The sequence below is a fragment of the Giraffa tippelskirchi genome, chromosome 3 (assembly GCF_054371585.1).
Source record: "Giraffa tippelskirchi isolate mGirTip1 chromosome 3, T2T-mGirTip1v1.2.pri, whole genome shotgun sequence".
In the NCBI taxonomy this organism is placed as follows: Eukaryota; Metazoa; Chordata; class Mammalia; order Artiodactyla; family Giraffidae; genus Giraffa; species Giraffa tippelskirchi.
Window position 1 is genome coordinate 18,524,802 of NC_137277.1, and position 20,809 is coordinate 18,545,610.

General features: G+C 37.4%; 1 protein-coding gene and 1 pseudogene across 11 annotated transcripts in view; both read left to right on the plus strand.

Moving 5' to 3' along the window:
* Positions 1-20,809, plus strand: part of GPATCH8 (G-patch domain containing 8) — a 91,424-nt gene that overhangs the window by 43,134 nt on the left and 27,481 nt on the right. For 6 of the 11 annotated variants that reach the window (XM_081577167.1, XM_081577164.1, XM_081577168.1 and 3 more), the window contains 2 exons: positions 3,936-4,003; positions 5,404-5,490. In XM_081577167.1, coding sequence (XP_081433293.1) covers positions 3,977-4,003; positions 5,404-5,490 — 114 coding nt within the window. In that variant the 5' untranslated portion in view covers positions 3,936-3,976. Of the gene's footprint in view, positions 1-1,852; positions 1,898-3,935; positions 4,004-5,403; positions 5,491-20,809 lie in introns of all 11 variants that reach the window. The other 5 variants (XM_081577166.1, XM_081577170.1, XM_081577171.1 and 2 more) reach the window with 1 other exon arrangement.
* LOC145542366 (large ribosomal subunit protein eL33 pseudogene) lies at positions 20,442-20,799 on the plus strand (annotated as a pseudogene).

Genomic DNA, 20,809 nt, shown 5'->3' on the forward strand with positions numbered 1-20,809 from the left:
GATTATGGTTGTTCTTTAATATTTTCTCCCCAGTTCTTCTCCTGCAGTTTGTTTAAAAATAGTGTTTAGTTTTGTGGTTTTTTTTAAGTAATTTCTCTATAGTCCAGTTCTTTGGGCTAGTTTTGTAGATTGGAGTATCCTAAGTGTTTCAGAATCAAAACTGATAAATGGAAGGGCTCATTCTCAGAAACTATGGCTATAAGCAATCAGTGAATTTTCATATTTGGCCTTATCCTCTCTTCAGTTAAGATAAGTTATAATACCTTTACATTTTAGCAAGAGATGCGTACATGAGTATTTTAGCACATGTGTCATTGTAGAAGTAAGCCTACCTTCTAAAATATAGAGTGTACAGTACCAGTTGGTCAATGAAATCTCATTAAAAGTTTTTTCCATCTCTTTAAAGAAAGTTTTATTGAGGTGCAGTTGATACAGAATACTATTTTGGTTTCAGGTGTACAGCATAATGATTCAATACTTGTATATATATATATATATTTACAGTTTTTATTTAGAAAATATGAATATCAGTTTTTTCCCCTCACATGAATACATTGATAGTGGAATTTTCTATGAGTAGTGTTTTTTTTCCCACCCTTGTCCAGTCAGCTAGATCACAGTCAGAGTATCTATATATAGATCTTTGGCTGAGGAGGACAGTTTCTTCTAAGGAAAGTATTTAGTGTTCTGGTTGAAGTTGCCTCCTTTGAAATGAAATAAACAACAAAATGTTCTTATTTTAATGAATTTTAAGAAATACTTGTCCCTGTTAAGAGAAACCAAGAAATAAGAGAAACTGGATTGAGTTCTATTTATATTAAAAAGTTGAGTTTTCTAGGGGATTATTATATTAGCAAACGTTCTTTTGCTATTTACCATTGAAAAGTCATCACTATAGGTTGTTACTCAGGTATTCCACAGTATAGTGTTCTTTATGATAGGATTGATCACAGATGAATAAAGGAGCGTTGGTTTTTTTTTTAAAATACTGCAGCGTCTTCATGTGTGTATTCTTCAGTGTCTTTTCCCAACGGGATTTTTCCTTGGTCTGGAACCTCTGATAATGGAAAAAAATGACTACTTGGCAGAGGCAGCATTGTTACCTTCAGATTGTTTTTAAAGCCAGACTGTTTTCTCTGAGTGGACTAATTGTAAATGTGACAGACCTTTTGATGCCAATTTCTCTGGAGTTCCTGGTGTTCTTCAAAGTTTGGCTTTATTGTGTGCAGAAAGAAAGATGTTGGTGGGCTTGGGAAGACTTCATTAAAAGGAAACAAAGTTCTAAGGAAGTCTATCTCAAAAGTTTTGTTCATTCATAACAGAACTCAAATGTGCATGTTTTCCAAGCACTGAAAATCTAAGGTTATTTTCCAGACCTTTTATTTATTATAGTGAGGTCTTGATGATCCCCTCCACGAGACAGTCCTCTTAGAGTTCTTTTAGTGCAGCCAGTGACTTGATAATCACTCGATGATCTGTCTTTGGTGTTATTTCCTTAAGGAACAAGTCCCACCTTGGGCCTTGCGTACTGATTTAACCAGAATGAGTAGTTAAATGAGAGACTGGAAGCGAGAGATAGTTCTCTCACTTTCTCCCACCTTCCCCCCAGCCCCTGCATTGTTGTAGAAGAGGTTGTTCATGGTCTCAAGTAGCAGTACAAAAATCTCACACCCTGATCCAACCAGTATGAAAACAACTGTGGTAGCACAAAGTGTCCTTCCTGCATCCCCAGCTGAAATTGGGGGAGGGACAAAGCCCAGTTTGTTACTTTACCCCATCCTGTCTGCCTGCTAGAAGGCCTGTTTCCTACCCTAATGGTTTCTGCCTAACAAATGGTGTTTCTTTTTTACAGCATTATGATCCTGGACTTGTTGTGGTGATGGTAAACTTAGCAGTGGTAATTTTTTATTTTCAGACTGAATTACTCCTTTGTCATCAGTGCACCAATATGTTAGGCTTACTTTCTCTGTTGTAGCCTTCATCCTTCTGCTTGGTCTTTTTCATTTTCCTTTCCTTTCCTTATGCAACTTGTCTGATCCTTGTTCATTAAAGGGTAATGTTAAGAAGGGATGTATCTGTTTGTGTTAGAATTGCCAAAAAAAAAAAAAATCAGTTAAAACATTAAATTCTAATACTGTAAAAACTTGATTTCCCCACAATATAATGGGCACTAGCACTTGCTACTGCAATTTATAAATAAGTTAAAACAAACTTTGACTGCCTTAGAAGGCAAAAGTACTAATGCAGAGTTTATAACAGGGGTTTACAGAGGTAGTGAATTTCTACCAAAATTTTCTTGATTCTTAACAAAGCAAATTCTGACAGATCAAAAAAGATATCAAAACAAAAAAAATAACTTTGACATTTCTTTTCAATTCTTTCATTGGACCGTTTGTTTTTACCAGTAAATCCCTGATTGAGACGTTATGAAAGTGATATTGCACCTAGGAAGTCATTTTTATAACCTGTCTTAATTTGGTCCTTTTGCTAAAGATTGCAGTCACTGCTTATTTATTATACCATTGGGCATAAGGTAGTAACACATTTTTATTTTGTTTAACTGGCAGCTTTTGATAGTATCTAAAATAAGGCTGTGTTTTACAACTTTGTTCTCTTTTCTGGTGTGAGATGTTCTTTATTAAATTGTTTTTCATGTGATAATTTTTCTTGATTAGCTTCTTATTGTTTAAAAGCAATAATGGGAGATTGGTGATAAGTAATTAAACTTCTGAATTTGTTTTTCATTTCTTTTTGAAATAAAAATCAATCCCACAAATACAGAGCAACTAGATTCAAGTGGTTGCTGGTCACTTTGGAAACAGTTTTTTTCCCCTGTGGGACTAATCCTAGTCATGGGCGTGGCATTTATTGCTTTTTTTTACCCCCCAAATTCAGTTTTGGTAATATCTCAGATTTAGCCTGACAAAACTCAACTTTTAGCCCAAAGGTATAATATATATGTGTGTATAACCAAAACAAAAATAAAAAAACAGTTGTTTACACCAGCCTGAGTGAAATGATGAGGGAAGTAAACATTGTGTTTTTTCACTAAAGGTATACAACGGATAAGGTAAGTCCTCTTTTCAGTGGGCTTACATCACAATAAACAGCGCAAGTTGTGATGTAAAACAGCTGTGGTAGTAAAGTGCTTGTCTGCCCCATTTTGCTTTGTTTGGCTGGTTATGAGTGGATTAAATATACATTTTTAAAAATCTCCAGCATAGATCAATTAGTTTAAAGTCAATTTTCTTCGCAACTAGTCCTTTTCACAGCTTACTGATTGCCACAGTCAGTGTTATATCCACTCGGGAAAAATGGGACCTTAGAGCACCAGTTTAAAAGTAAAACTATTCTTTCCTCAGGGCAACTAATTGTTGCGTTCCTTTTAATTATTTTCACCTCTTCATTTAATTGTAAAGCATCTTTTGAATACAAAGAAATATTAAACACACTGAGTTGCAGTTATTGAATTTTCCTGTGTCATATTTGAAACTGTGCTCTTCTGATTTAAACATGTCAGTTGACATATTTATTACCAGTTTTAAAAGTGTGTGTGGGAAAATGTCAGTGAACAGTAATAGTGAAGTGATTCTTGATGGAAAGTTATTTGGGAGTCTTTTTAAAAAGGAATTTCTAGTGTTTTTGATTTTAAACTTCCTGGTGCCATTGGTTAGAAATGCTTTGGATTACTTATTTAATTTTGCTTTAATAATCTGGAATCATCCCCAACTGGAAGGTCAGCCAAGGTGGTTAGTTGGGCTTAAACTGGAGAGGTAGGTTTGGTTGTAAGCTGTGAGAATGGCTTGTGTTTGGTTCACTGTAGCTTTCTGGTCTCTGCACTCCAAGGCAAGATCTCTAACCACCCAAACCCAATGTGTAAAGTGAGCTGTTGGCTTAGCCTTACATCTCACCTTGATTATATGTTCCTGTTACAGGGAGAACAGATCCCATTCCAATCGTCGTCAAGTATGATGTCATGGGCATGGGTCGCATGGAAATGGAGGTAAATTGATCTCATTGATTGACTTGTTTTATGGGGTATTTAAAATGGATATTAATTCCAAAATTCAGGTGTAATATTAATATTTTTGAGGGAAAATTAAAAAATTTATTTTATATTCTCATTTAGTGCTGTCTTTGAGGTAGGTAGGTGGCAAATAATGCCCCTTTTATAAAGAAGTTGAGTGATTGCCCCAGCATTATGCCACAAGACAAAATCAGACTTAAACCCAGGCCCTTATGCTCATTTCAGTAGGCACCGTAGGTCAAATCTTAAAATATTTGTTGTGGTAGAAGCTTTATCCCTACACAGCTGTGTCAACAACCTCATATATGCAAATGATACCACTCTGGTGGCAGAAAGCGAAGAGGAGCTAAAGAGCCTCTTGATGAAGGTGAAAGAGGAGAGTGAAAAAGCTGACTTGAAACTCACATTCAAAAAACTGAAATCATGGCATCCGGTCCCATCACTTCATGGCAAATAGACGGGGAGAAAATGGAAACAGTGGCAGATTTTATTTTCAGTGGATGGTGACTGCAGCCATGAAGTTAAGAGATGTTTGCTGCTTGAAAGGAAAGCTATGACAAACCTAAACAGCATATTAAAAAGAAGAGACATCACTTTGCCAACAAAGGTTCATATAGTCAAAGCTGTAGTTTTTCCTGTAGTCATGTACAGATGTGAGAGTTGGACCATGAAGAAGGCCACACGCTGAAGAATTGATGCTTTCCAACTGTGGTGCTGGACTCTTGAGAGTCCCTTGAACAGCACAGAGATCAAACCAACCAATCCTAAAGGATATCAACCCTGAATATTCATTGGAAGGACTGATGCTGAAGCTCCAATACTTTGGCTACCTGATGTGAAGAGCCAGCTCACTGGAAAAGACCCTGATGCTGAGAAAGATTGAGGGCAAAGGGAGAGGGGGGCGACAGAGGATGAAATGGTTGGATGACATCATCAACTCAGTGGACATGAATTTGAGCAAACTCTGGGAGATCGTAAAGGACAAGGAAGCCTGGCTTGCTGCAGTTCTTGGGGTTGCAAAGAGTTGGACAATACTTAGTGACTGAACAGCAATAGAGCTGTGTACTGCTCTCATCTGTGATACCTTCTTTCCATTGCTTGAAATATTATACTCCATTTACTGCTAAATCTTTGGCATTGAACATTGAAGTAGAGTCTGTTAGCATCAACTATGCCTGTTGGGAGCCACCAGCATGAAAGAATTAATGAACTATTTTGCATGTTTTTTTCTCTGTGATGTGACAGTAAAGCAAGAGGTAGTTGAGCAAATTACAGTTTTTTATTTTCATATACTACTGTAGTTGTGTAAATGACTTTTTTATGGCTAGATGGGAGTACTATGGCAATTAAGACTAATTGTATCTATTTTTGTTAAGCTTGATTATGCTGAAGATGCTACCGAACGGCGCCGTGTCCTAGAAGTAGAAAAAGAAGACACGGAAGAACTGAGGCAGAAGTACAAGGTACTTAAATGAAACCATTCTTGCATGTGGGGCTTTCACACTGAGATATTCATTTTGGTGAAAACAATCCTTTGACAGCAATATTTGTTTGCCATTTGGTGTTGATTAGCCTTAGTCCTCAGGTTTCTGTTATTTATTGCTTATGTAAAAACTATAGAGATAATAATAACAACCACTTTGTATGTCTGCTGTGGAGATTACATTAGTGTTTGAAAACAATGCCTGGAATACATTAGGTAATAATAGTAAGAATTGGTGAGTCCTTTGAGAGCTTGATACCAATTGATAACCTTTTTTGCCTTTTTTAATGGATGAGGTGTTTAAAGAGTAACAATTGAGAACGTCAGTATCTTCCTTTTTAAGCTGATAGTGATAGAAAACTGTAGCTTAGAACATAAGTTAGCTTTCAAAATGACTTACCAAGGCATCCCCCTTCCCTTCTCTACCAAGAGGACAGAAATTAATCACCAGAGACAACTCTAGACCCTAATCAGCCCAGAGATGGGCACCAGGGAGATCTACGTAGCAAATCTTTTATCGTGCTGTGTGCTCAGTCACTTCAGTCATGTCCTACTCTGTGCAACCCCATGGACTGTAGCCTGCTAGACTCCTCTGTCCTTGGGATTCTCCAGGCAAAGATACTGGAGTATGTTGCCATTTCTTCCTCCAGAGAATCTTCCTGACCCAGGGACTGAACCTACATCTCATGTCTCCTGCATTGGCAGGCAGGTTCTTTACCACTAGCACCAACAGGGAAGCAAACCTTTACTAACTGTTATCTTCCATTAGTTCCCCCATTTGCTGCTCTAGAAACTCAAAGTCCTTTTACTTTGTCTTGTCACTTCTCTCTAAAAAGTTACAGTTATTTTGTTAAGATGCATATAAGCTCAAGTTCTAACCACCACTTTTGAGTTACCCATCACTGAGTACTCAGATGTGTATGCATGATGCCCTGGTAATAAGTTTCTGATTGTTTTTCTCTTGGAAAAAAAAGACCAAGGTACTTGCCTTTTAAGATGTTTTAGTAAGTTCGTGAAATTAAAAGACCCTTACTCCTTGGAAGGAAGGTTATGGCCAACCTGGATAGCATATTTAAAAGCAGAGACATTACTCTGCCAACAAAAGTCCGTCTAGTCAAGGCTATGGTTTTTCCAGTGGTCATGTGTGGATATGAGAGTTGGACGGTGAAGAAAGCTGAGCACCGCAGAATTGATGCTTTTGAACTGTGGTGTTGAAGAAGACTCTTGAGAGTCCCTTGGACTGCAAGGAGATCCAACCAGTCCATCCTAAAGGAGATCAATCCTGGGTGTTCATTGGAAGGACTGATGTTGAAGCTGAAACTCCAATACTTTGGCCACCTCATGGGAAGAGTTGACTCATTGGAAAAGACCCTAATGCTGGGTAGGATTGGGGACAGGAGGAGAAGGGGATGACAGAGGATGAGATGGTTGGATGGCATCACTGACTCGATAGACATGGGTTTGGGTGGACTCCGGGAGTTGGTGATGGACAGAGAGGCCTGGTGTGCTGCAATTCGTAGGGTCGCAGAGAGTCAGACACGACTGAGCGACTGAACTGAACTGAACTGAGTAAGTTCAATCTCTACTATGAAACAGGTAAATTTGAAGATAAGAAACAGATTTAGTGAAAATTATATAGAAACTGATTTTGGTCTTGGTATTTAAGGTGAGCAGAAAGAAAAGGGATTCATTTTTTAAAACCTCTTCTACCATTTAAAAAAATGTATAAAGCAAAAACTGACAGAACTACAAGTAGAAATGTTAAATCTACCACAGTAATGGGAGATTTTAATATACATCTCTCAGTAATTGATAAAAGTAGAGGAAAAAAATATCTGCAAGGATGTTTGGAAGATTGGAACAACACATTTAACAAATTTCACCTAATGCTTTTATAGAGCTGTGTGTCCAATCACTTTAGCAACTTTCAAATATATATTAAACATTTATTTAAACAAAATTTTTCTACCATGTTTGGTGTCATAAAGTATGAACAGATTTCAGAGAACTGAAATCAAGTTTTGTGTGTGTGTGCGTGCCTAGTTTCTCAGTCATGTCCAACACTTTGCGGCCCCACAGACTGTAGCCCTCCAGGCTCCTCTCATGGAATTTTGCAGTCAGGAATACTGGAGTGGGGTGCTATTTCCTCCTCTAGGGGATCTTCCGGACCCAGGGATCAAACCCGCTTCTCTTGTGTCTCCTGCATTGGCCGGCAGATTCTTTACCACTAGTGGCACCTGGAAAATCAAGTTATCAAGCCACAAAACAATTTGCTTTTTAAAAAGCTTTTTACAACCTTTCAAAATTAAGATGTACATTTTTATTTAACCTGCCAGTAGAAGCAGAAATCACAGTAGTAATTGCAAGATATTTTGGACTGAAAGATGTTACACATCACAATTTGTAAGGTAAGCTAAAGCAATATGATATTTTATAGCAAATACATGTCCTTAAATGCTTACCTTAGAAAAAAAGAAAGGCAAGAAATAAATGAAGTAAACGTTTCTCTTGGGAAGTTAGCAAAATAAACCCAAAGAATGTTAAAAAAAAGAAGTAATGAAGATAATGATAAGAACAAAAATGAATGAAACAGAAAACAAATATACAACAGATCCAAAAGTTTGTTCTTTGACATACTTGTGGTGATATTAAGAAAGAAAAGAACATAGAAAACCAATATCAGTCATGAAAAGAGAGGATATCATTGCAGATGTGGCAGACAGTAAAAGATAAAAATAGTATGGATAACTATGCTTTGAATGTAAAGATAGTTTTAAGTAGACAAATTCTTAAAATATATAACTCCCTAAAATAGACTTGAATAGAAATAAAAAACCTCGGTAATCTTATAATGTGTATAAATTATATAAGTTAAATATGTAGTGAAAAATCTTTCCATACAGCCCAAATAACTTCACTACTGAGTTCTATCAAAAATCATAAAAGAAATAACTTCGGCCTTGAACAGCAGGTATTCCTGATCTTCCAGGGAATTGAAAATGAAGAAAAAAATCCTAGCTCATTTAATGAAAGAGACTAGTACCATAGATCCCCTGGAGAAAGAAATGGCAACTCACTCTAGTATTCTTGTCTGGGAAATCCCATGGACAGAAGGAGCCTAGCAGGCTGTAGCCTATGGGGATTACAAAAGAGTCGGACATGACTTAGTGACTATAAAAAACAACAGAAAGTAGCATCTTGAAGATAAATCCTGACGAGGACAGTTAATTATATGACATATAACACAAATGCAGTTTTAAATTTTTTTCTTTTTTTAAACTTATTTTTAATTGGAGGATAATTGCTTTACAGTGTTGGTTGGTTTCTACCGTACATCACCATGAATCAGCCATAGGTATACATTTGTCCCCTCCCTCTTGAACCTCCCTCCTACCTCTCACCCCATCTGACACCCCTCTGGTTTGTCACAAAGCACTAGACTGAGCTCCCTGTGCTGTATAGCAACTTCCCATTAGCTATCTGTTTTACACATGGTAATGTGTATCCTAAAGGAAATCAGTCCTGAATGTTCATTGGAAGGACTGATGTTGAAGCTGAAACTCCAGTACTTTGGCCACCTAATGTGAAGAACTGACTCATTTGAAAAGACCCTCATGCTGGGAAAGGTTGAAGTCAGGAAGAGAAGGGGACGACAAAGGATGAGATGGTTGGATGGCATCACCGACTCAATGGACATGAGTTTGAGTAAACTCCTGGAGTTGGTGATGAACAGGGAGGCCTGGCGTACTGCAGTCCATGGGGTCACAAAGAGTCGAACACGACTGAGTGACTGAACTGAACTGAATGTATATATTTCAGTGTTACCCTCAACTCGTCCCACCCTCTCCTTCCTGCACTGTGTCCATAAGTCTGTTCTCTATGTCTGAGTTTCTATTCCTGCCCTGCACATAGGTTACAGATGCAAATCTTAAAATAACAGAACTAATTTAGGATATACCATAACTAAGTTATCCCAGGAAGGCAAGATTGATTTAATGTTAAAATCAGTTTATATAGTCAACCATGTTAAGTGACTAAAGAGAAAAAATTATGTGATCATCTTAATAGATCATTCATTCATGATGTAACGTCTTGTCCACCTGACCAAGAAAAGACCTTTTTTAACCAGATGGAATTCCTACAAAAACTATACAGGAGACATCATACTTACTATTGAAAAGTTGAAAACTTTCCTTTTGAGGTAGGGAAACATAACAAGGATGCCTGTTGTCATTGTTTCTGTTAAATATTGTGCTCGAAGTCTTAAGCAGCACAGACAGTAAGGCAGACATGTAGAAACAAAGATATAAGGTGAAAGGGAGAGACAACTGTCTTTTGTTTGTAGCTATGATTATGTTCAGAGATATCCAAGAGAATTTACAGATTAGTTACAAATAACAGAGTTTAGCGGGATGCTTGATACAAAATCAAATTTAAATTTGCATATGGACTGTAGCCTGCTAGGCTCCTCTGTCCATGGGATTCTCCAGGCAAGAGTACTGGAGGGGGTAGCCATTTCCTTCTCCAGGGGATCTTTCCGACCCAGGGGTTGAACCTGGGTCTCCTACATTGCAGGTAGATTTTTTACCATCTGAGCCACCAAGGGGTGGCATCTGTATATCAACAATGGAGAATTAGAAGCTGGAGATAACAAAATGTCATCAGTTGTAAAAGCAAACAAGTATATGAAGCATTTGAGTATAGATCTAATGAGAATGTGGGAGACTTAAGGGAAAAATTCTGAAGCATTATTTTCAATGAGGCATTAAAGAACAATAAATTTAAAAAATGAGATTTTTTTTATTATGCTCATGAATTAAAAGATCCAGTATTATAAAGGCATTTGTTTTCCCTCAAACTTCCTATATATTCAAATCAGTCAGATAGAAATCCCAACAAAATTTTGTATGGAATCTGATAAGCTGATTTGAAAATTTATATGGAAGTGTAAAGGGCCAAGAATAGTCAAAGCATTATTAAAATATAAGATAGAAAGCTACAGTAATTAAGATGTGGTAGTGACACCATGGTAGGCCAATGGAACAGAAAAGAGAGCCCAGATGCAGACCCTTACATATTTGACCACTTGATAAAAGAAAGGTGATATTGCAAATAAGTGGGGAAAAGAATGAATTTTTCAGTAAATGATTCTGAGACAATTGGTTACCCATATGGGAAATAGTGAATTTGAACTTCTACCCCCATCAGTTCAGTTCAGTTCAGTTGCTCAGTCGTGTCCGACTCTTTGCGACCCGAAAGACTGCAGCACGCCAGGCCTCCCTGTCCATTACCAACTCCTGGGGTTTACTCAGACTCATGTCCATTGAGTCAGTGATGCCATCCAGCCATCTCATCCTCTGTCTTCCCCTTTGCCTCCTGGCCTCAATCCTTCCCAGCATCAGGGTCTTTTCAAATAAATCAGTTCTTTGCATCAGGTGGCCAAAGTATTGGAGTTGCAGATTCAACATCAGTCCTTCCAATGAATATTTAGGACTGATTTCCTTTTGGATGGACTGGTTGGATCTCCTTGCAGTCCAAAGGACTCTTAAGAGTCTTCTCCAACACCACAGTTCAAAAGCATCAATTCTTCAGCGTTCATCTTTCTTTATGGTCCAACTCTCACATCCATACATGACTACTGGAAAAACCATAGCTTTGACTAGATGGACCTTTGTTGGCAAAGTAATGTCTCTGCTTTTTAATAGGCTGTCTAGGTTGGTCATAACTTTCCTTCCAAGGAGTATGCGTCTTCTAATTTCATGGCTGCAATCACCATCTGCAGTGATTTTGGAGCCCCCCAAAATAAAGTCTCTCACTGTTTCCACTGTTTTCCCGTCTATTTGCCATGAAGTGATAGGACCAAATGATCTTAGTTTTCTGAATGTTAAGTTTCAAGCCAACTTCTTCACTCTCCTCTTTCACTTTCATCAGGCTCTTTAGTTCTTCTTCACTTTCTGCCATAAAGGTGGTGTCATTTGCATATCTGAGTTTATTGATATTTCTCTTGGCAGTCTTGATTCCAGCTTGTGCTTCATCCAGCCCAGCATTTCTCATGATGTATTCTGCATATAAGTTAAATAAGCAGGGTAACAATATACAGCCTTGACGCACTCCTTTCCTGGTTTGGAATCAGTCTGTTGTTCCATGTCCAGTTGTAATTATTGCTTCCTGACCTGCATTCAGATTTCTCAAGAGGCAGGTCAGGTGGTCTGGCATTCCCATCTCTTTAAGAATTTTCCGCAGTTTGTTGTGATCCACACAGTCAGAGGCTTTGGCATAGTCAATAAAGCAGAAGTAGATGTTTTTCTGAAACTGTCTTGCTTTTTCGAAGATCCATCAGATATTGGCAATTTGATCTCTGGTTCCTCTGCCTTTTCTAGAAGCAGCTTGGACATCTGGAAGTTCACAGTTCACGTACTGTTGAAGCCTGGCTTGGAGAATTTTGAGCATTACTTTGTTAGTGTGTGAGATGAGTGCAATTGTGCAGTAGTTTGAACATTCTTTGGCATTGCCTTTCTTTGGGATTAGGATGAAAACTGACCTTTTCCAGTCTGAAAACTGCTGAATTTTCCAAATTTTCTGGCATATTGAGTGCAGTACTTTCACAGCATCATCTTTCAGGATTTGAAATAGCTCAACTGGAATTCCATCACCTCCACTGGCTTTGTTCGTAATGATGCTTCCTAAGGCCCACTTGACTTCGCATTCCAGGATGCCTGGCTCTAGGTGAGTGATCACACTGTTGTGATTATCTGGGTCATGAAGATCTTTTTTTTGTATAGTTCTTCTGTGTATTCTTGCCACTTCTTAATATCTTCTGCTTCTGTTAGGTCCATACCATTTCTGTCCTTTATTGTACCCATCTTTGCATGAAATGTTCCCTTGGTATCTTTAATTTTCTTGAAGAGATCTCTAGTCTTTCCCATTCTGTTGTTTTCCTCTATTTCTTTGCATTGATCTCTCAGGAAGGCTTTCTTATCTCTCCTTGCTGTTCTTTGGAACTCTGCCTTCAAATGGGTATATCTTTCCTTTTCTCCTTTGTTTGTTGCTTCTCTTCTTTTCCCAGCTATTTGTAAGGCCTCCTCAGACAGCCATTTTGCTTTTTTGCATTTCTTTTTCTTGGGGATGGTCTTGATCTCTGTCTCCTGTACAGTGTCGCAAACCTCCATCCATAGTTCTTCAGGCACTCTGTCTATCAGATCTAATCCCTTGAATCTATTTCTCACTTCCACTTTATAATCAAGGGATTTGATTTAGGTCATACCTGAATGGTCTAGTGGTTTTCCCTACTTTCTTCAATTTAAGCCTGAATTTGGCAATAAGGAATTCATGATCTGAGCCACAGTCAGCTCCCGGTCTTGTTTTTGCTGACTGTGTAGAGCTTCTCCATCTTTGGCTGAAAAAAATATAATCAGTCTGATTTTGGTATTGGCTATCTGGTGATGTCCATGTGTAGAGTCTTCTCTTGTGTTGTTGGAAGAGGCTGTACCCCTATACTGTACAGTAATCAACTGCAGATGGATTAAAGATTTAAATATAAAAGGGAAAAACATAGAGGATTTTCTCTTCTAGTTGTACCTAATTTATCATTTACTTATTTTTATTTCAGTGATACTTTATAATGAAAATTGTTGAGCATACAGGAAAATTTAAAGATCTATACACTGAATACTTATATACCTACCATGTATATTCCAAAATTAATATTTATAAATAGTTTTATTATAGTTCAGTGACTTCTTTAAAAACAACTGTATTGAGAATTAGTGCCTTTTAAAATATCTTTTTGATTCTTTTCCCCAAAATTGCCAATTTTTTGGAAAACAAAACTTTTGCCTTTTAGTTACTATTTCTGCCTTTTTTTCTTAAAACATTTAAAATTTTCTTATTTTATAATTTCTTTCAAGTCTCTATTATCTGTAGTACTTCATAAAGTGTTAGTTGCTCAGTCATGTCCAACTCTTTGTGATCCCATGGACTATATCCCATCAGGCTCCTCTGTCCACGGGATTCTCCAGGCAAGAACACTGGAGTGAGTTGCCATTTCCTTCTCCAGGGAATCTTCGTGACCCAGGGATCGAACCCAGATCTCCTGCATTGCAGGCAGATTCTTTACCGTTTGAGATACCGTTTGAGATACCCGGGGAAGTACTTCATAAATGTTTTTGTAATTTGCTGCTTCTAACTTTCTCACAGTGATTTGTTTCCTTGTATAGTTTGCAGTTTTGATTGTCATCTCATTTGATACACTGTCAGGAATATAAACATTTTAGAGAATACATTTTTATTGTTTTTCAAGTAAAAGTTATCAAGTAACTAATACATGAAATATCTGAGTAGTACACAACCTCATTAAATTATATATTATATTTTGAGACCCTTTCTCCCCTGACCAAGAAATTATTTCACTTTTGAACTCTTTGTGGAGATAGAACAGGAATTACTTATTCTCATTTTATTGTTCAGATTTTTTTTTACTCAGAAATCTTACCAACTTTGAATTATACAGCTCCTGAAACCCTCTCCCTTTCTTGATGTTTCACTCCTTTATTTTGTATTTCTTCTTCACCTTCACATGACCTTAGAATCTTGACTTTAGTAACTTAGCCACTCCTTAATTTATAGTTCTTGAACACCACAGATTGATTTTTTTCCCTTCTCTCAACACTTCAATTCTAGCTTCCTTTCTTCCTAATCCTTTTTGTCATGCCTGCTTACCAAGAACCTGTCTCCACTCAGTACAAATACTTGCATCCTTCATTTCTACATGATTGCAGTAGTGTAGTCTGGGACTGGTGCCAACTCAGTGGACTCTCAGAACTGCCAAGGAATCCTTTCATGCATTATCTTCCTCTTAGTCTGTTCAGCTGTCATTCTCAAACATTGATCCTCAAGCTCTCACCTTCCCTCAGCTACCCTTGTCCTTCTTGCATCTTTTCTTACTCCTAGTAGAAGCATAGAGACAATTTTCTTCTACCTATAAATCTGATCTGTCTGTTCCCATCCTTAAATGTTTTTCCCTTGTTTCATCGTTTGTCAAATGAAGTTCCTACCTAGTCTGAGTTCTGGATCCTAATCCTCTTTGTCTTATCAAGAAGTTTACATCTTTCTTGTGTTGGCAAACTCATTCATTTCCTATCACCAGTAAACATACTCACACATTCTTAAGGGAAAGGAACCACTAAAACCAAAATAAACTTCACTCTGTTGACTCTTAGTCACTGCAGCTATTATTTTTGAAAGAATAGTCTACACTCACTGCCTTCTATTCTTTTGTGTGTGTGTGTGTGTGTGTGTGTGTGTGTGTGTGAAAGTTGTACATAGTTTTAAAGCCAAATAGCTCTACCACACTTTTAACGGGGAAAAAAAAATGCTGTCATATTTTGATACCCTTAGATTAATAAGATATTTAGCAAATATGTGTAAGATATAAAAAGCAACTATAGACACTTGTGTTTAACACTCTGCTCTATTTAAGGAAAAAAACATTATCAATAACTTTATGATCCCGTCCCATTTCCTTCCTCTTCCCGAGGTAAGCACTATTCTGAATTTTGTGTTTATCATTCAGTTACGTTTTTTCAGGTAGATTTTTTTTGCTGCTGTTCACCCATATGTAATATATAGTTTAGTAACTTAGCATATTCACAGTGTTGTACAACCATCACCATTAATTCTAGAACATTTACTTTACTCCCAAAAGAAATCTTGTACCTTCAGCAGTCATTCCTCATTCTTCCCCCCACCCCACTGGATCTCCCTCCTCTGGCAACCACTTTTTGTCAATATAGATTTGCCTATTCTGATCATTTCTTGTAAATTATTAATAAATCATTCAATATGTGACCTTTTGTATCTGACTTCTTTTACTTATCATAATGTTTCCCAAGTTCACCCATGTAAATAAATAGTGTGTATCAAAACTTCATCCCTTTTTAGGACTGAATAATATTACATTGTATGAGTATACTATAGTTTGTTTAGTTATTCATCAGTTAATGGCCATATGAGTTGCTTTCACTTCTTGGCTATTGTGATAATGCTGTTTTGGACATCTTGTGCAGGTTTTTGTGGGAATACATTTTTCAATTCTCTTTTGCGTATACCTAGGAATGAAATTGCTAGTTAAATGGTAAGTCAGTGTTTAACTTGTTAAGGAACCACCTTCTTTTCCACAAATGGTTGCACCATTTTGCATTTCCACCAGTACTATATGAGAGTTACAATTTCTCTTCATTCTTGTTTTCTTTTTTATTATAGTCATTGTAGTAGGTATGAAGTAGCAGTATCTTCTTGTGGTTTTGGTTGAGCACCTTTTCATGTACTTATTGACCTTTTAATGATGTTTTTTTGAGAAATAGCTATTCGGATCTTTTGTGCATTTTTTAAAAATTATACTATATTTCTTAAAAAAAAATTAAATTTGTTTTATTTTTGGCTGTGCTGGGTCTGAGTGGGGGCTACTCTGTAGTTGCAGTGGAAGGGCTTCTCATTGTGGTGGCTTCTCTTGTTGTGGAGCACCAGCTCTAGGGTGTGTGCCACGTAGGCTTAGTTGCCCCGTGGCATGTGGAATCGGCCCAGACCAGGGATCAAATCTGTTTTGCCTGCATTGGCAGGAGGATTATTAACCACTGGACTACCAGGGAGGTCTGTCTTTTGACTGTGTTTTATTAATTGTCATTTTATTGTGTTATAAGAATTCGGGAATGCGATCTTAGTCAGATGTATGATTTGCAGGTATTTTCTTCCTTTTTTTTATTGTCGTTTCACTTGATAATGTCCTTTGTTGCTCATAGTTTTAAATTTTGGTGAAGTCCATTTTATCTTTCTTTCATTGCTTGTGTTTTTGATATCATATTTAAGAACCCATTGCCTAATCCAAGGCCATGAAAAGTTATACCTATGTTTCCTTTTAAGAGTTTTATAGTTTTAGCTCTTACAGCTTTGGGTCTTTGGTATATTTTGAATTAATTTTTACATGTCGAAATTAATAGGAAAGGGTCCAAATTCAGTCTTTTGCCTGTGCCTACACAGTTGTCCCAGCATTATTTGTTGAAAAGACTATTTTTTCCCCGTTGAATGGCTTTGGCACCTCATCAAAAATCAGTTGACCATAAATATATGGGTTTTTTCCTCTTAATTATATTCCATGGATCTACATGCCTTTGGAGAAACACACTGTCTTTATTACTGTTTCTTTGTAGCAAGTTTTGCAGTTGAGAAGTGTGAGCCTTTCTACTTTATTCATTTTTAGGATTGTTTTGGCTGTTCTTGGTCCCTTGCAGTTCTGTGTGAATTTTTGAAATTGAGCTTGTCAATTTCTACAAAGAAGGCAGTTGCAGTTCTTTCATTATTTATTTATCAAATCTTTTTACTTATTCTGTTTTTGGATGCACCTTGCAGCATATGGCATCTTAGTTCCCTGACCATGGATTGAACCTGTGCCCCCTGCATTGGAAGCGCAAAGTTTTTTTGTTTTTTTTTTAATTAAAAAATTTTTTTATGTGTTTGTTTATGGCTGTGCTGGGTCTTCATTGATGTGCATAGACTTTCCCTAGTTGCAGTGTGGGCTTCTCATTGTGGTGGCTTCTCTTGTTTCAGAGCACGGGCTCTAGGGCACACTGGCTCCAGTGGTTGTGGCTCATCGCCCCAGTTGCCCCATAGCATGTGGAATTTTCCTGGACCAGGGATTGAACCCACGTCTCCTGCATTAGCAGACGGATTCTTAACTGCTGGACCATCGGGGAAGTCTGGAAGCACACAGTCTTAACCACTCGACTGCCAGGGAAATCCCCCAGCTGGGATTCTGATAAGGATTATGTTGAATCTGTAGATTGGTTTGGGGAGTATTGCCATCTTGACATTGTTAAGTCTTCCAATCCATGAACATGGGATATTTTTTCATTTATTTAGATCTTCTTTCTTTCAGTTTTTTTAAATTGAAGTATAATTGCTTTACATTCCACATGTATGCACTAATATACGATATTTTTCTCTTTCTGACTAACTTCACTCAGTATGACAGACTGTAGGTCCACCCACATCTCTACAAATGACTCAATTTTGTTCTTTTTTATGGCTGAGTAATATTCAGTTGTATATATGTACCACCTCTTTATCCATTCATCTATCATTGGACGTTTAGGTTGTTTCCATGTCCTGGCTTTTGTAAATAGGCCTGCAGTGAACATGTGTCACTTTGAATTTTGGTTTTCTCAGGGTATATGCCTAGTAGTGGAATTGCTGGGTCATATGATAGTTCTGTTTTTAGTCTTTTAAGGAACCTCCATACTGTTCTCCACAGAGGCTATGTCAATTTATATTCCCACCAACATGTAATAGGGTTCCGTTTTCTCCACTCTCCAGCATTTATTGTTTGTAGATTTTTTGACGATGGTCATTCTGACCTGTGTGAGATGATACTTCGTTGTAATTTTTATTTGTGTTTGTCTAATAATTAATGATGTTGAGCATCTTCTCATGTACCTTTTGGCCATCTGTATGTCTCCCCTGGAGAGATGTCTGTTTAGGTCTTCTACCCATTTTTGATTGGATTGTTTTTTCATTTTTTGATGTTGAGCTCCATGAGCTGTTTGTATATTTTGGAGATTAATCCTTTGTCTGTTGCTTCGTTTGCAAATATTTTCTCCCATTCTGTGGGTTGTCTTTTTGTCTTGTTTATGATTTCCTTTGTCGTGCAAAAACTTTTAAGTTTAATTAGATCCCATTTGTTTATTTTAATTTTCATTGCTTTAGGAGGTGGGTCAAAAAGGTCTTGCTGTGGTTTATGCAAATAATGTTTGCCCTATATTTTCCTCTAAGAGTTTTATAGTGTCTGATCTTACATTTAGGTCTTTAATCCATTTTGAGTTTATTTTTGTGTAGGGTGTTAAATAGTGTTCTTATTTCATTCTTCTACCTACAGTTGTCCAGTTTTCCCAGCACCACTTATTGAAGAGGCTATCTTTTCTCCCTTGTATATTCTTGCCTCCTTTGTCATAGATTAGGTGACTGTAGGTGCTTGGGTTTATCTCTGGGCTCTCTATCTTGTATCATTGATTTATATTTCTGTTTTTATACCAGTACCATCATGTCTTGATTACTATAGTTTTGTAGTATAGTCTGAACTCAGGGACTCTGATTCCTCCAGCTGTTTTTCTTTCTCAAGATTGCTTTGGCTGTTTGGGGTCTTTTGTGTTTCCATACAAATTCAATGTTTAAGTTCTATATTTCCCTTGTTAATTTAATCCTATGTATTGTGGTTTTTTGGGCTTCCCAGGTAGCTCAGCTGGTGAAGAATCTGCCTGCAATGCAGGAGACCCTGGTTTGATTCCTTGGTTGGGAAGTTCCCCTGGAGAAGGGATAGGCTACCCACTCCAGTATTCTTGGGCTTCCTTGGTGGCTAAGATGGTAAAGAATCGGCCTGCAGTGTGGGAAACCTGGGTTCAGTTCCTGGGTTGAGAAGATCCTCTGGAGGAGGGCACGGCAACCCACTCCAATATTCTTGCCTGCAGAATCCCCATGGACAGAGGAGCCTGGCGGGCTACAGTCCATGTGGTCGCAAAGAGTAGACACGACTGAGTGACTAGGCACACACACATACATTCTAGTTTTTTATGATATTGTTATTTTTTTATGTTGATATTGTATCCTATCTTGTATCCTACAACTTTGCTAAACTGATTTAGCAGTGAAATGGCAAAAGCAGATAACTGTCCTAGAACAGACATCTCTCTTCTGATTTTAGGGGTCAAGCTTTTAGTCTTTAAGTGTGATGTTAGCTGGCGTTTTTCATAGATGGCTTTATCAGATTGAGGAAGTTCCCTTTTATTCATAGAGAATGCATCTTTTTTCACCCTTTTTCTGTTCACTTTTGTAATCAGTATTTAATTGGATTATTTAAGGGTGTTTTATCTAGTCTGTTTATCTTCTGATTTCTTTTTTCCTCCTAGTCTTTCTTAATTGAAATATTTAATCTAGTAATAGATAAAGTCATTTCAAGTGTATTTGGATTTAAATCTGCCATCTTATTTTGTCTTCTCTTTTCTCCCACCTTCCCTTCCACTGCTTCTTTTCCTCTTTATAGCTGCATTCTTTTCTTGGTCTCAGCAAGAAATATTGGACTGGGAGATTTGTAGCATATTGATGATGTTATTGTCATGAAAATGGATTAAATCACCCAGGGAGAAAGGAAAAATACAGTATCAGAGATGAAGATTGAACTTAGCAGCAGACTAAACACAGCAGAAGATAGAATCTGTAAATTTGAAGGCAAGTCAATAGAAATTATCCAAACTGAAATTGAAAGAAAACATTAAAAAAAAAAACGAAGAACGGAGTATCTAAGATGAATGGGTAATACCCTAACAGTTTATTGCAATATTTTCAAAATCCTAATAGAAAGTAGAGATAATGACTGAAAAGTTTTTTCTTTTTTAGTGGAACATAAAGTAAAAAGTGGGACATTTTACAAACAAATGAAATACATGATAAAGTGATCTCAGGCCCTTGAGAAGAAGAAAATTCAAACTTCTCTGGAACAACTTAGGCCTCAAAGAACTCCTATAAAGGGAATTTACCTGATGGTGCAGTGGCGCTTTCACTGCTATAGCCCAGATTCAGTCCCTGAATGGGGAACTAGAATCCTGCTAGTCACACACATGAATAAAAGAACTCCTAGATAAAGCTCCCCCAAATAAGAGATCATAGTAGATCACAAATCCAACTGAGAAACTAGACACTATGGGCTAGAATTAATGGAGGAAAAAAGAGATGAGTCAGACCTCTTTAAGACTTAAGATACTAAAATTGTCAGCACAGATTAAAGCATGTAAGACAAGCATATTTAGTATGTTCAAGAATAAATCGGGCTCTTTCAACCATCTTGGACTCTGGAGGCTTGCTGGGAATAGGACTTCTAAAACAACAAATATGTCTGGAAGGTTGTGGTCTGGGGCCATTTTTGCTGGCTATAATAAGCAGGATCTATGGAACCAGAGGGAACCACACAACTCGCCTGAAAATTGAAAGTGTATATGCTTGAGATGAAACTGAACTCTATCTAGGCAAGAGATGTGCTTATGTGTGCAAAGCAAAGAACAACTCACTAGCTCCTGGTGGAAAACCTGATAAAACCAGAGTAATCTGGGGAAGGATAACTCACACTCATGGAGTCAGTGACATGGTTCATGCCAATTCCGAAACAATCTTTCCTGCTAAGGCCATTGGATCTAGACTCTGTGTGATGCTGTTGCCCTTCGAGGATTTAAACTTATTGAAAAATAAATAAATGTGGATTT